The sequence below is a fragment of the Crocodylus siamensis genome, chromosome 4 (assembly GCF_052110815.1).
Source record: "Crocodylus siamensis isolate JL-2025a chromosome 4, ASM5211081v1, whole genome shotgun sequence".
Taxonomy (NCBI): domain Eukaryota; kingdom Metazoa; phylum Chordata; order Crocodylia; family Crocodylidae; genus Crocodylus; species Crocodylus siamensis.
Genome location: NC_143398.1, coordinates 104439693 through 104454778, shown reverse-complemented (window position 1 = coordinate 104454778; position 15086 = coordinate 104439693). Strand labels below are relative to the sequence as shown.

At 38.8% G+C, this 15086-nt stretch overlaps 1 protein-coding gene across 6 annotated transcripts in view; it reads left to right on the top strand.

Annotated features, from left to right (window-relative positions):
* Positions 1-15086, top strand: part of MYBPC1 (myosin binding protein C1) — a 108673-nt gene that overhangs the window by 43557 nt on the left and 50030 nt on the right. For all 6 annotated transcript variants that reach the window (XM_090043245.1, XM_090043246.1, XM_090043249.1 and 3 more), the window contains 7 exons: positions 1211-1309; positions 2027-2175; positions 2577-2694; positions 3499-3550; positions 5178-5234; positions 10288-10451; positions 13215-13347. In XM_090043245.1, coding sequence (XP_089899371.1) covers positions 1211-1309; positions 2027-2175; positions 2577-2694; positions 3499-3550; positions 5178-5234; positions 10288-10451; positions 13215-13347 — 772 coding nt within the window. The remainder of the gene's footprint in view (positions 1-1210; positions 1310-2026; positions 2176-2576; positions 2695-3498; positions 3551-5177; positions 5235-10287; positions 10452-13214; positions 13348-15086) is intronic.

Below are 15086 nucleotides of genomic sequence, written 5' to 3'. Positions count from 1 at the left end.
AGACACATATTTTACCTTATCACCAGGAAGGGAGCATGTGGCTCAGATGTTTTCTTTTTTACTCTCCATGGGTTTCCATTGGAAGTCAGGTTTAAGCCACACCCAGGGACTGTAAAAGGTCTCATGGAGGAAAAGTCTCTAGAAGCCCTGCACGTGCTTCCTTTCTGGTCATGGTGGCCCACTTTGACTCCAAATTCCCACTGACTTCAACAAGAAATGGAACCATGAAGGTATGCCTGAAACATTTAGGTGTAATTAGTTCTCCTTGAACTTCAACCAGTGCACAGGGCTAGTAGCCTTGTTACATGCTGAGAGTCAAACTCCCTTCTACTGTCTCTGTAAGGAAAGATCAAAATGCAAAGGCATGCCTCTTCCTCCTTGTCTTACAGGTGAATGAGAACAATGGGGTTGTACCCACTGCCAAGTGATTGCAGGATTGAGAGAAACCTATACAAATTAAGCACTAAGTGGTGACTCTTGTCTTGCTTGTGAGCAAGCATGAAGTTAGACATGACACTTAGACTATCCTAAATCTCTGCAGTGTTAAAAGGTGTTAAAAGTTAGAATGTGCTATGAACAGTCACACATTAAAAGTGAATACTGTCTCTTGTTTGCAGAGCTCTGACTTGCCATTTGAGAGCTAGTGTGCAGGGATGTGGCTAGGAGGCAGGACACCTGAACTCTATCCCTGCTCTGGGGAAGGTGGGGGGACTGAAAGTGGTGCATCCTGGGGTGCTGGAGGATTGCAAATTGCTTTTTTTTATCTCCATGTAGCAGCCTGAAATTATTCTAACACAAACTAGGAAGCTCAATCCAGCATTAACCCTGAAGTGGTATAATTTTTTTTCAAACCTTCTACTTTATTACTGAGAAATATAGAACCACCCTTTCACATATTCAGCCACAACTGCTTTCTAGGCACATCTCTGGTGCAATGCAAGTTGTTCTCGGTATTTGTACCAGATGCTGCAGTCCTCCCCCACAACCAATGTTATCTCATTTTCCACCACAGAGGTGGTATCCCTGAAGGAGTTCTAGATAATATAACAGCCTCATCCCTGACAATGGGATGTCAATTATTTATGTTTTTGAGGAGGTCTAAAGAGAAGAGGCAATAAATTTACAGAGATTAATGAATTCAGGTAAGTGTTCTTTGGAGAGAATAAACCAGGCTGAAAAGTAATATTTCCCTTTTTTTTCTGCATACCAGTATGGTCTGAAGGAACTCCAGATGAAACAGAGAAGTGCGATGATTCTCAGAGATCCACACTATTTGTTGAAAAACCACAGGGTGGTACAGTAAGGGTTGGTAAGTGCCTAGAAAAAAAATTAAATGCCGGGTTTTAAGACACAAGTGAAATCTGCAAACATATGTGCAGTTCGCAGAACGTTCAGATTCTGCCTTCAAGTACATCTCTTTCCTGTTGAATCCAGTAGGAGCTCTGTGCTCCAATTTTAAGCCAAATGTAGCCTTCCTCTAAAGAATATATTCAGTCAATTAATTCAAGGCACAGTTTAAACTGAATAATAATGTACCAACAGTGAACATGGGTAGGTTTGGTCTATTGGAGGACATGGATGATTTATTGTGCTATTTATTCTTGCGCTGTCACTGACAGAACAGTTCTCATTACAAGCTTATTGTGTGGCAGGCCACATTGCTGTCATGCTACCTCCCAAATTGAAAGCAGTGTAATGTCTCCATACAGTACTGTAGATAGGCTAATTAGCTTGCTGTCGAGATTGGTGTAGCCTGGAGCTTGAGCTAGACTAGTTCTGCTTTGTAGACTCGGAAGAGCAATGAGCTGCCATGACTATGACTGGAATGCAGTATCCAGACTAGCTCAGCCAAAGCCCAGATGGGTATCTCTATACTACTACTAACAACCCCTTTGTTTGAATGCATTTGACTCTCATGAGCCTGATACTGTTACTGAGAACCCCACAAAACTGTAATATGAGAATTTTTTTTACATTATAGCCACATTTTTACAAACAACTGTATTATTTTTTTCTTTTTTCAAAGGAGGGAATATTACATTTGTAGCCAAAGTAGAAGCCAAAGATCTTCTTCGAAAGCCAAATGTTAAGTGGTTCAAAGGTAAATGGATGGATCTAGCCAGTAAAGCAGGAAAACACCTTCAGCTGAAGGAGACATTTGAACGTCAAAGCAAGGTACTTTTCTTTTTTCTTTCTTTTTTTTTTTTTAATTCTTCCAGAGGGAAATCCCAAGCCTTGTAAAGCTATTCTTAACCATTTGTTCCTCTAAGGATGGAGGGTCTCATAATTAAGGCAGTAGATAGGGACTGGGGAGAACTGCATTCAGTACCTGGCTCTACCACATACTTCCCAGAGATGCTCTGTCCATTAATGACATGATGTAACATATTACCTTCCCTAGCATATAACAGGCTCTGAAGGAGCCAGAACTTGGAATATGGTCAACACAGCTAGGCCTCATCCTGATATTAAGCTAAGAGAGTAAGCCCTCAATCTAGTCCACAGTTTTTAACTTCTGACTTGTAGACATAGATCTCAAACTAAAAGACTTATTGTACCCTACGTTTGACTTTAAGATTTACACATTTGAGATGCAAATCATTCAAGCTAAGGAAAATTATGCTGGGAACTACCGATGTGAAGTAACATATAAGGATAAATTTGATAGCTGCACTTTTGATCTTGAAGTCCATGGTAAGATTCAACTTCTTTTCATTTAAACCTATTGATCCCCCAAAAAGTCATTGCTTGATCCTAAAATGTACAGTTGATTGCCTAATCCTGTAATTTCAGCTGCTAGACAAGACAGGTCTAGGCAACCTTCCTGAATACTCAGGACCAGCATCACTCTGGCAGCTAGTAGACTATTTGTTCCTCCCTAGCAGAACAAGCCTACCAAATTACCAAGGCCAGAATATTTGTTCATCAGTAAGGAAATCAGGCCACAATTAAGGGCATGTTCAGGAGCTGAAAGTCAATTAACCCAAAAAGCCTAGGAGTCTGTATGTATTCACTAGCATGCTAGCTCAGAAGCTAGACTATCTGCATCCATTACTTCACTATAGATCAGTGTTGTGCCATTGGAGCAGCCCTGGTTCAGGTGCATCCCTGTGCCAGGAGCCAGCACAAGACCTATGACTGTATACAAGGTCATCATTTATTTTGTAAAATGCTTAGCAAGAATATGTAGGAGAGTTGAGGATGTGAGTTAGAGAGAAAGGGTTGTGTGTATGTGCATGCATGCATGTGTGTAAGTGGGGAGGGAATGTGAGAGAAACATCACACAATTCAGTCTTGTGCATGGGAATGGAGAATGTAGATTAGAGGAAAGTATTAAAAAACACCTACTTCAGCACTGAGCAGACTTGCACTGGGTAGCTTTTAGTGCTGGAAGAGCACATATGCTGTGTCCACTGAAAAGTGGAACTGAACTCATTTTAAACAAGAAAATCAAATATTTCTATTAACTTTTTAAAACTTTTTTTTTTGCTTTCTTAGAATCTTCTCAGGCTGCTCCATCCCTTGACATCCGATCTGCTTTCAAAAGAAGGTAACTTTAACTTGTGATCCTATGAAGTTCCTCAATAAGTTACGAGCACACATTCATCCACCACTATCTCTGCTAGCCAAATGTATCAAGTGTTATTAATAGGTGACATTATAAATAAAGATGACAGAAGTGGGATTTGAAGCAGTTGGATGTGGGTGGGATGAAGTAACCTTATATCATAGATATCATGTATAATAATATAAACTTTAAAATGAGATTGAAGTGCAATTTCTAACAGGTAAAATAGAAGCCAGTAAATGTATTTTATATATATATATATTTATTTATTCAATAAAATATATTACCATATATTTCTTGAAAATTACCAGCTATGGCATAAAAGCTATTGTGGGTCCAGTCCTGCACTCATTGAAGCCAGTGGCAAAACTCCTATTGACTTAAATAAGATAGAAATTGGGCCCATGTTATCTCAGAATAGAAAAAAAGCATGTCACAGATTCATCTTTACAGTAACATTAAAATACACACATTTCAAACAACTTGGTTACAAAGCATTCAGTTCTAAATATTTTTTCCTAAATTATTTGTACTTGGGATTAAATAACCACTAAAACCACTGATATGATGTGATCTTTATATTTCTCAAATCATCATTTTTCTTATAAAAATAAATATAAATAATGGAATGAATTTTATACGCAGAAGACCAATGTTATTTTTTAAATTTAAGCATATAAGCAAACTTCATAACTGTCACTAAGAAGTAACTCTTTTTTATTAAAAATATGAGCTATAAAGGGCAAACGCGTGCTCAGAAGGATACTAATTTTAAGGTGCTTTCCTTTCTAGGGGTATATTTTTAAACATAGCACAATGGCTCAGCAGCAACAACACTGCAAACAGAAGAAGATATTTCTGAAAACTTTAAGAAAACCACTTTATGAAAAATTTAAAGTGAAACCCTGGCATCACTGAAAGAACTGCAGTTGACTTCAGTGGCTCCAGGATTTTACCTCTCATTTTACAAGGATCACCCCGACAACAGAGCATTTTCTTCTGTGTATAGATGTAATGAAGTTTCCTTGCTACGGAACACCTTCTACAAGGGAATGCATCTTTTAAAAAGGCTACAAGTCCTCTCTTAAGAGTACAAAATACTATTTTTACCTGACTTCTTCCTCCACTGACACACACAGTATATAACACTGTGCTATCTGGTATTTGACATGGTATGCATTGTTAAATGCAGAATACACAACAATGCAAATCTTTGCTTTACGTTCATAGCAAAGATTAGCACAAGCCCTTTGTTTTTATATAAACATATTATTAGAACCCAAAAACAAAGCCCTTTGTGTTGGCTGGCTTAAGTGCATTTGTGTTACTGAACTGTAATACAAATTTTGGCAAATTTATGTATGCAGCTACAAAAATTTGTCTGATAAGTATAACAACAAACAATACAAACCTTTTGTGTTATTTTCCACAGGTGCTTGTTATGGAAACATGGCTGTGTGGGAAAGAACATAAGTTTGTGTTGATTTTATACAATTACTTGTGTGCCTAGACAGTATTGCATATACAGTATATCTAGAGTGTTTGCAATGTGTGTTGTTTTAGTCTCTCTGTATTAAACAAAGATTTGATTTTTCTTTATTAATAACAGCGGTGAAGGACAAGACGATGCAGGAGAACTTGACTTTAGTGGTCTCCTGAAACGTAGGTGAGAACCAAGTGATGAAGTGAGCAGGTGTGGATTGGAAATCATTAAGTTCACACACAGAAAGAGTTAGGTTTAGCATTAATCATTTCTCAGGAATTTGATATTTTTACTTTCTTCTGGTATTTCTAACTTTAATACTTAGAATAGAAAATGCAAACTTTGAGCTAACTATCATATAAATGTAACTGGCAGAAAAGAAAGTTCTCAGATTTGTCAAATGTTTTAGGTTGTCGTAGGCTTTCTTGCTGGAAGAGACCCACAGTATTTAGTCTATAGACTATCTATTTTGTGTTTGCATGAGGGTTTTTTTTTCCTATGCAGGGATGAGCAGTTCAGAAAATTGAGTCTGGTGTGAACATAAGGAAATACAGGGGTGAAGTTAATCCATTGGGTACATTTTCAGTTTACTTTATTAAGTATTTTTGGATTAAAAACTGCACACAGTGGGCACATCTACACGTGCACATTGACAGCACAGTAACCAAAATTACTGCACAGTACAAGCATGAGTCTACACATGCATGCCTGTACTGTGCAGTAAATGTGGTGAGTTATACCAACTTGAGAGTAAAGTTGATACCTGCATCATGCAGGTATCAAATTTACGTCCAATTAGTTACTGCACAGTAACATGTGTAGAATAACTTTAGTCCCAAGTCACTCCATACACAGTGTTAATGAGGTTGACCGCCTGCACTTATAGATGCTGGCCTATTCCTGCTTACTGCGCAGTAAATTTAAGCTGGCATAAATGCATGTGTAGACATGCCCGGTGCTTACAAATTCTAGGGACTGACATCATTTCCATGTAGTTTTCCTGTTCAATGCTAGCAAACCATGGAAGAGGATTTTAAGTTACATGAACACTGGCTTTTCAGTTCTTTCCTTCTTTCTGGTTCAACTAGAAAATTCAGTACAATTATTATTTATTCTGTACCAGTGGTGATTGACTTTTGGTTCCAGGGGCTAGATGAGTGGCACAGGGCTGGTCTGCAGGTTGGATCCTTTGCAGGGGTAGCACATAGGTTTTGGCCCCACATACCTGCATCAGGCACTGCACATCTGGACTAGGCCCTGTGCCAACTGGATCAGGCTTCACGTTGCCCTGGTTGGGCCCCACACCATCCCAAGCCCATGTGCCTGGATCAGGCCCCATACGTTAGAATCTGGCTCTGTACTGTTCCAGCCCTACACATCAGACTTAGCATGCAGGACCACACTATCTTGTCTACAGGCTCTCCAGGGGTTTGAAAATTTGGCAGCAGGTGAGCGGCAAGTAACGCTTCTGCCATTCCCCCACTGCCAAATTTCCAGACCTGTAGAGAGCCCAACAGGCAGCATGACACAACTCTGTGGGCAAAACTAGACTGTGGGCCATAGGTTGAGCACCCCTGGCCTACACTAACGATATGTTCTTTTATGATATAACTTAAAAAACAAAGAACAGTTAGACATCTTTATGAGATGCTGAAAACATACCTAAAATCTGATACCGGCTTACAATCTTAGGGGAAAATTGCTTTCAGGTGGCTTGTGGTATGGCTTTGCAATTCTAGTATATAAGGAAGAGCTTATGTTCACCTGTTTGTTCCAGTACAAGAACACCTGGATAGAAGTGTTGGTATATTCAATTTCCCTTTATATGATGACAGCTAAATAACTATGCATCATTTTTTCAATAGTTCATGTAAGATCTGAGCACTATTAAGACAACTATACCCTACTGGAATTGTAGACCTTGGGACCTGTTTTGCCTATTGATACAATGGTACAACTTTCATTGAATTCAATGGGAGCTGGGTATACATTCCTGGAAGCGGAGCAGAATTTGGGCCTTCATCTCCACTATTGCTTACCCCTGATTGAGAAAAAAAAGTTGAGGTGCTTAAGTAGTGTGATAATAGAGACTGTATAAGCAATTTAGCTACTGAATTATCAAGTTGTTTCATACAAAGGAAAAAAAAAACGTGCTGGACCAGAATATTGAACCAACCATCAATCTCATAGTAATAACTGAAAGCAAAAGAATTTTGAACAAATTCGTATCCACCAGGTCTCCATTTTTACTTTCTTCTCATCCCTAACTAGAATCTTCTATTTTAAAGATGTTCATTTATTTATCATACTAACCCAAGAGTAATGTGACAGTTCTAATGACTTTCTGTGTGGGGTTTTTTATTACTAATATATGGAAAGCATGTGACGAAGTTTCAGTGTTTCTGTGGTAATGTGAAACAGTATCTTTTATCATTCTACTGACATAAATACATTTTTTTTATGATAAAATGATATATCCATTGAAACATAGTATAACTGTTTTGTTTAATGGGCAAACCAAACTTTTCACTGAACCTGTTTTTAAATGTTGTAATTTAAAAAAGGTATATTGACAGTTTTGCCCCCCCCATTTAAATTGGTGAAATGCAATCTCACATTTATGAGTTTAACTGACTGAGAAGTATGATTGCTACTTACTTCCCAGTCAGATTTAACCAACCATTAGTACTGATAGGGCAATTAAACATACATGTTTCAGTATGTTTGGAAGCAGTATTCAGATGTGTTCCTAGTCTGTTGGCTTGCTACAGGACTTAAGAAAACAAGCTACGACTTTTTTGCCAGTGGGTGCATAAGTACATTGTGTATATATATTTCACCCAAAGTCTAAAATGCCTAAAATCTGAATCTTGCCTGCTTTTTAGTTTTGTGCTGGTCTTATTTGGAAGAAAATGAGTTAGTTGTCTTAATGACATACTGTGTGACTGGGTATGTCTCATGACTGTCAATGTGTCAGTAATGCTGTGAAGTCCCAAAAGCATAAGATCTCATAGGGTACATCCACAGGTCGCCATATGGCAATGATGCTACTGTGTCATAATTGCCATATTGTGCTGTGTGCACAGCACACAGTTAGATTTTGCCTCTACTTTGCCATAGAGGCACGCTAAAACGGGGAAGCGTGCTGCTCTGGCAACGTCGCTGCTGGTCATGTGTAGACCCACTTCACTCTACATTGCCATAGCAACACGGTACAGTTATACAGCAAGTTGCTACAGCGATGTAGGGCAACATGTAGAGACACCCATAGAAACTCAAACATTACAGCTTAAAAAAAACTTTTTTCAACACAATGCACATCTTTGAAAAAAAATGGGATGAGATTTTGTGGCCCAAATGATTTACAGCAAGCCTATCAAGAAAATTATAAATATCGTTTGCCCACTATCCACAGGTACAAATATTACAGTCTTGGAACAAAGTTTGTTTGCTCAGTGTCAAAATGTGTTCTCCATTTATGCAAGAGGAATAGAAGGACTGTTTTAAACAGCTGAGAACAGGACATGCAGATCCTCTTTCTCAACCGGAGCCTGATTTAAAGGGCAGACATTACCGTCTTTACATGGATGTTTGTGTGCAACTCTCATTAGTGCTAATAGGAGTTGCACAGTTAATGTCTTAAACACATTGAGATAAGAATTTTGCCCTGCCATGTATGTTAGCTTTTACATTTGTTTGTAAGCTGGTTCTAACCTGACTACATGCAGGAAGACTCTTACCAAAACATCACTTTATGCAGTAAGTAGTCAGCCTCCAAAAACTGTAAGCACAAAGCAAAAATGAGACATAAAACATAGAATGATATTCTTTATATTATGCTTAAGCAGAATGTTAAACTACATGTGCTGAAAATATTTCAAAACATTGTCAGTGGTAGGCCATTTAAAATAACACTACCATACAAGAAATGCTTGTAAACTGCATACATTATACCATGTACTATATTGCTGTCCTATAATCACTGATCCAATGCTATTATAGATCTCAGCTATCCCAACACTTCTGTATACGTTACAAGAAAGATAACATTTGATGGCTTTTGGTCCAATATTCTACTCACCGTATATACATAGAAGACTCCCAGGATTTTCTTTTATTTTTTCATCCTTATTATTTTCTTCTTTGGTGCCCAATTTTTTTATTCCACCAGAACCAGTCAGACTTAAGAAGAACGACCTTTCCCTCAGCTACCATTCTTCTAGGAAAGAAGGTTAAGACATTTATCCTCACTGCTCTAAGTTCTCAACTACATTAGCAGCTCTCTTTTGTTAGATCATTGGTGAATCTCACTTACTAAAATAACCATTTTATTCAGGCTGACCCTTGCATTTAATGTCTATCAGTTCTAAAATTGATATGAATTAGTTGTCCTTTTATCAGCCAACTATCTTGACTCTAAGATAGGAGCTGAATACAATTAGCTGTAATGTGAAATCTGACAAACTTGAATAAATAGAATTCTAGAGAAAAAAAAATGCTTCCCATTCCTAAAATTGGGGTAAGTATTACAACCAACAGATTTATGTCACAGGACCAGGTCAAGGTGGCAACCCATAACTCTTGGCCTTATACCAAATTTATGCTTTATTCCTGCAATATGGGAAGTACAGCTGTACTCTTAAGGCTGCACAAATTTCTGTGGACTCTCTTGAGTTTTAGCATAGGTCAGATCCAATTGCGGGAGCAGAGTCTGCATTCACAGAATCATGGTCTTTTTTATGATAATTATGGACTCTTGAGCTTAGGCTTTGATCTTAGTTAAGTTCTTGTGAATCAGACTCCAACAAAATCAGTAAAGTTAGACCTGTTTGAATGGGTTCAAAATTAGCCCTTATGTTTCTGAAGTATTTTTAATGGATTTTTTCATGAAGAAATGTAAAAACTCCCACAAAGTACAGCCACTTCCTTGTTGCCCTTACTAAAGCCCAAGACCCAAACTCTTCCTACACTTTTGAGAAGTTAGAATTTCCGTTCTGTCTAGAAAGGGCCAAACTGCATTCCTGGATTTGATTTCCCTGAAGAAGTGTAAATTCAGAGTAGACCTTGGTTGCTCAGACCCATTCTTAAATTAAATCAAATTTTAATTTAAATCTACGAACTTGGCCAAAATCTTTCTAGCATAACCTTGCACTTTAATGTCCCTCTGGTCCCTTATTTCTAATTCAGTGACGTCTCATTAAATATGCTACAACATTTTTTTTTTTGCTACTGTTAGGGAGATTAAACAAGAGGAAGAGCCTGAGATAGATGTGTGGGAACTCCTGAAGAATGCCAATCCCAATGAGTATGAGAAGATTGCATTTCAGTATGGTATCACTGATCTGAGAGGCATGCTAAAACGTCTGAAGCGCATGAAGAGGGAAGTGAAAAAGAGTGCAGGTATGAGGAAGGCAGAGTATTCTTACATCTAATGGTCAAACAGGAGTTGTCATCTCAAGAGAAAGAATATGATTGAAGTACCATGAAATATACAGGGACAAAAACTATCTTGATTTTGTGCAGAGGTACTGGAAGAGAGTAAGTAGGGGCAGATTTTGCTTCGCGTAAAGCTGTGCCCTGTTCAGTATTTATAAAAAAATCTCTGTTTCAGTTGGCTAACTTGCAGTTCTTATTTCAGCAAGACTGGCACTGATTTTAAAGGGAGTGTTGCCTGATTAAGGACTGTAGAATGTGGAGACCATGCTATTAAACCTATTAAGGCATGTTATAAAAACAAGAATTTTGAAGTTACATGCAGGTTCACTGTAACCCCTGTAGATGCCAGTACATTCAGTTTTGTTCAGGGTAGGGTTATTCAGACTGTTTTTCCCTAGCTAGGTTGGTTGTACCTGGCTCTAGCCCCTGACTTTAGTATCCAGGGAATATAAATAATCTGCACTTAACCCACTTTACCCATACCAGATTCCCCAGGTCCAGAAAACCCAGAAGCTATGTATATTTATTTATTTAACTCTGCGAATCGCAACTAGAATCAAAATACATAGCTTGTTGCTGTCTCATTTGGAAAATTAAAATTACTTGCAGTCATTTGGACAGTCAGGTGTCCATCATTTTTTCTTTGCTGTTAAAACCTCTCCCACCACACCGGTGTCACTTTTCAGTTGCAACAAACTCCAGTAGTGTAGAAAAATTCAGTCTCTCTCTTCTATTTACCTTCCCATTAAACAAGAAAAAGAGAGACATTCAAAATAAATGAAAAGCAACAAAAATAAGACAAAAGGAAAGGAAGTATTTTGCATTTTTTAATTAAACAAAGCCTTTAAGGAACCCTGTCCAAATGATATCATTGGGACAAAGAAGTTGATAATCCAAAAGAGATGATTCATAAAAAGATTAGGCACGTAGCTGAGTAATAGAATAGCTAAACGTGCTTGGAGTTAGGACAAAACATGCACATAGAAAAGCAAACTTTGTTAGAAATAAGGCCATCATCAACTGCTTTGGGTTACAGAGAAATTACCTCTGTCTCCATTGCCATAGGCATGTAATTGCACAATTGATTGTTTATGGGAATTTAATGTGAGCCAACATGGCTGTTCCTCTCTTCCTGTGGAAATCTCTTAAGGGCTAGAACAGGGAGGAGCAGCATCTTCCTCTGGCTTCACTATAAACTGAGCTTGGCTGCACAGTAGTTAGGAACATTTAGAAACAGAATTGCAAGGAGATGTCTACGAGTGACATTTAGGAGTGACCCTGGGGGTCACTCTCATCTGACCTAAGACACATTAGGCTATCCTATCCATCTATATTATCTTGTTACGGCTACACATCAAGCACAGAAGCAAAGACAAATAGTGGGCAGACTGATTCCTTGAAGAGCTCCACTTGAGGAATAGAGAGTTGTCTTGGGCAGAGCCTTTCTAGAAATCAGTCTGCCCACTGGTTGTCTGTGCTTCCTTACTTCACTCTAATTGTAGGTAATGGAAGCAGGAAGTGGGACACACAAGGGTAAGAAGATGGTAGAAAGCCATGGGACTGCTGGGTGTGCAGTTCCTTCTTTGTGGAAGTTTTCAGTGCAGTTTAGACACAGCATCACTTGGCTGTGATGGTTTGGACAGGGACTCTGTCCTGAGCAGGGAATTGTATCAAATGACCTTCTCTGGTCTCTTCCAGCCTTATTTTTCTATGATACAGATAAGATTGTATGGCTGGATGAGTTCTGATAAGATAAGCCCAGGGTTGACCTTTGGCTTTGAACTGACGAAAACCTTTGGGGGCAGGCTGGATTGCCATTGGCAAACAAGCTAAGAGTCTTTTAATGAAGATAGTTGGTGGCCTTGAGCTAAAGGGGAGGCTACAGGACAGCCAAATAAATAGAAATATAGACATACCCTAAGGAACCTCCTAGGTCACTGAATCCTGTCACCTGCTAGCAGAGGCAGCCACATCATTAATCCTTTTCCTAAATTGCTAAAGTAGAGATGGGCAATTAGTTGTGAGAAAAGTGCATTTACTTTTCAATCTAGTATGTATATATTCTCTTGGGCCTTTCTTTTGTGTTTAAAAAACAACTGAAAACTCAAAGTGAAACTCTTGAAATCCTCGAGTTTTACTTGGGTTTAGGTTTAAATTAAGTGAACCATAAATTTTGCATGATCTCTGCAAAAAGTCACCCCAGGGTTATCGCTTAGTTTTCACTTGAGCAGTCTTACATACCTTAATGCCTCTTTTTGACAAACCTCATTGGCATTTTGAGTTTATACTGGGATCTGAAACTTGGCTAATTTTGCCTGACATCATATTTTTACAAATGTTTTGCAAATACAGTTCTAATTACAAATGGAATGACACTTTGCATATTCCAATCTAATGAAACAATTTGGGATATCATTAACTTTTAGCTAAATCACAGAACGGTTACTCAGGCAACTGGATATTCATTAGGAATTTTACCTTGGTAAGGGTTTCCTAGTTGGCAAACCCAGAAGTAACAGTAATAAAGAGTTTCACTGCAAGTGATTTGATTATAATACCTATAGTATATTAATACTTTTTTGTCTGAAGCAACAATGGGTTTTTTACAATGTTTGTTCAGTTTTGCTTTGTGGAGATAACATTCACATTCTCATTTCTTTCTCATCATCCTTTTTTCTTTCTTTCTTCCTTTCTTTCTTTTTAAATAACACCACTACCCCATAACAGCTTTTGCCAAAGTTCTAGATCCCGCATATCAAGTGGACAAAGGAGGTAGAGTAAGGTTTGTTGTGGAGCTGGCAGATCCAACAGTGGAGCTGAAGTGGTATAAAAATGGCCAAGAAATCCGACCAAGTACAAAGTAAGTGATTTTACTGAATATGAATAGTGATAAAAACCCTCCTCTCCTATACTCTCAGTGAAGCAAAATACCATTTGTTCCCTTGAGAAGGGGTTTGTTTTTGTTTGTCTCTCTCTTTGAACAAGTTTACACCATTTGTCTTTCCAGACATTTTATTACATTGAAACCAGAAACAAGTTATACACATACTGATGGTAATTCACTTTATAAAATCATATTATAATATGGCTGCTAATCTTAATTTAGAATGTGCTCTGGACCCCCAGCACAGAGAGGGAAATAAAATACACCAGTATAAAAGTGAATTTACCTCGCATATAACTAATTTTGGTATAAAAAGGGTTATCACATAAGAGCAAATTCGCACATACAGAACCCGCATATAGTGAGGAAAACCTGTAGTTTGGTTAAAAGGAAGAAAAAATTCTTCATTTTGCCTTTCCAAAACAACATGCATGTTTTATTTGGAGGCATGTGGCATGTGAATAAATATGGTACTATTAGCTCTGCCCTGGTCTGAAAATGAGCTAGTTTTTTCTAGTCCTGTACAAGCAGAAAACCAGAATCTCTCCATAGCAGAATCGTCAGAAATACGATTGGCTTTACCTACTTGGTCCCATTACTTTGTATATTAGCTCATTCATTGTGCCCCTAAAAGAGCATGGAGCTGTGGTTGGCAAGGAAAGGAGGATAGGGGTGTTTTATCCATTTAATGTTCATATTTAGATCAACTACATTCATTAACCAACAGGAGTACTGTCATAGTGCTCCTGCTCTAAAGAATACCAAAGTGCACTTGGCAGATTAAAATCCTTGCACCATGGCACTGCTTGGCTTGCCATGCAGATGGTGGCAAGCCAGCCTGCTACTAGAGGATTCAGTGGGCATGTCTACATGAGATGCTGTCACTGTAGCAATGTAGCTCATCACTATAGTGACATAGTATTGGCAGGCACAAACTGTGACACACCGCCACTACTGCACAGTAGCAATGAGCTACTGCACAGTAGTTTGTTGCTACTGCACAGTAGAGTCAGAAACAATCTGTACAGTGCTGGGACTGCGCAATAACAACTGTGCAGTTGGGCACACATATAGACGTGCCCAGTGAGCAACTTCATTCATCTCCTTTACTGCACCAACCAGTGCAAACTTGAGTTAGGGCTGGCCCACAATTTTTTAGGGCCTCCTGCAAGATGTAGTTTTTGGGGGCCCCTGAGCCATTGAAAAATCAAAATTACGGTTAATTGTGATATAAAGTCACTGAAATAAAATAGTTGGGGCTGGGCTGCGCACATGTGGGCTGTGCTGTGGGGGGCACGAGGTAGGGGCAGCATGTGCTGGGGACTCCTGGGTTTCTTCCCTGGGGCCAGGGCCGGGGCTGGTGCTGGGGCAGAAGCGGAGCCAAGAACTCCCCCACCCCACCCCACCCCCCACTCAGCCAGGAAGAGGCTCCCTGCTTACACTGAGCCCTTTAAACATGGCCCAGGCGGTGGACAGTTAGTTAATGGGCAACAGAAAATGTATAATAATTTTAATCTGCTGTGAATGTTCAGCAGGGTCCTCCATAAACTGAAGCGTGGACTCCTACAGAGTAGAAATTCAACTGAGTGCCTCGGTTTATTTCACAAGCTGCTGAACAGTCATGAAATGTTAATAAGCATTGGTCATGACAAACTTGAAGCCACTTTGAACCAGTGATATAAAGGTGAAAGGCTCCCTACCAAAGCTCCATATAC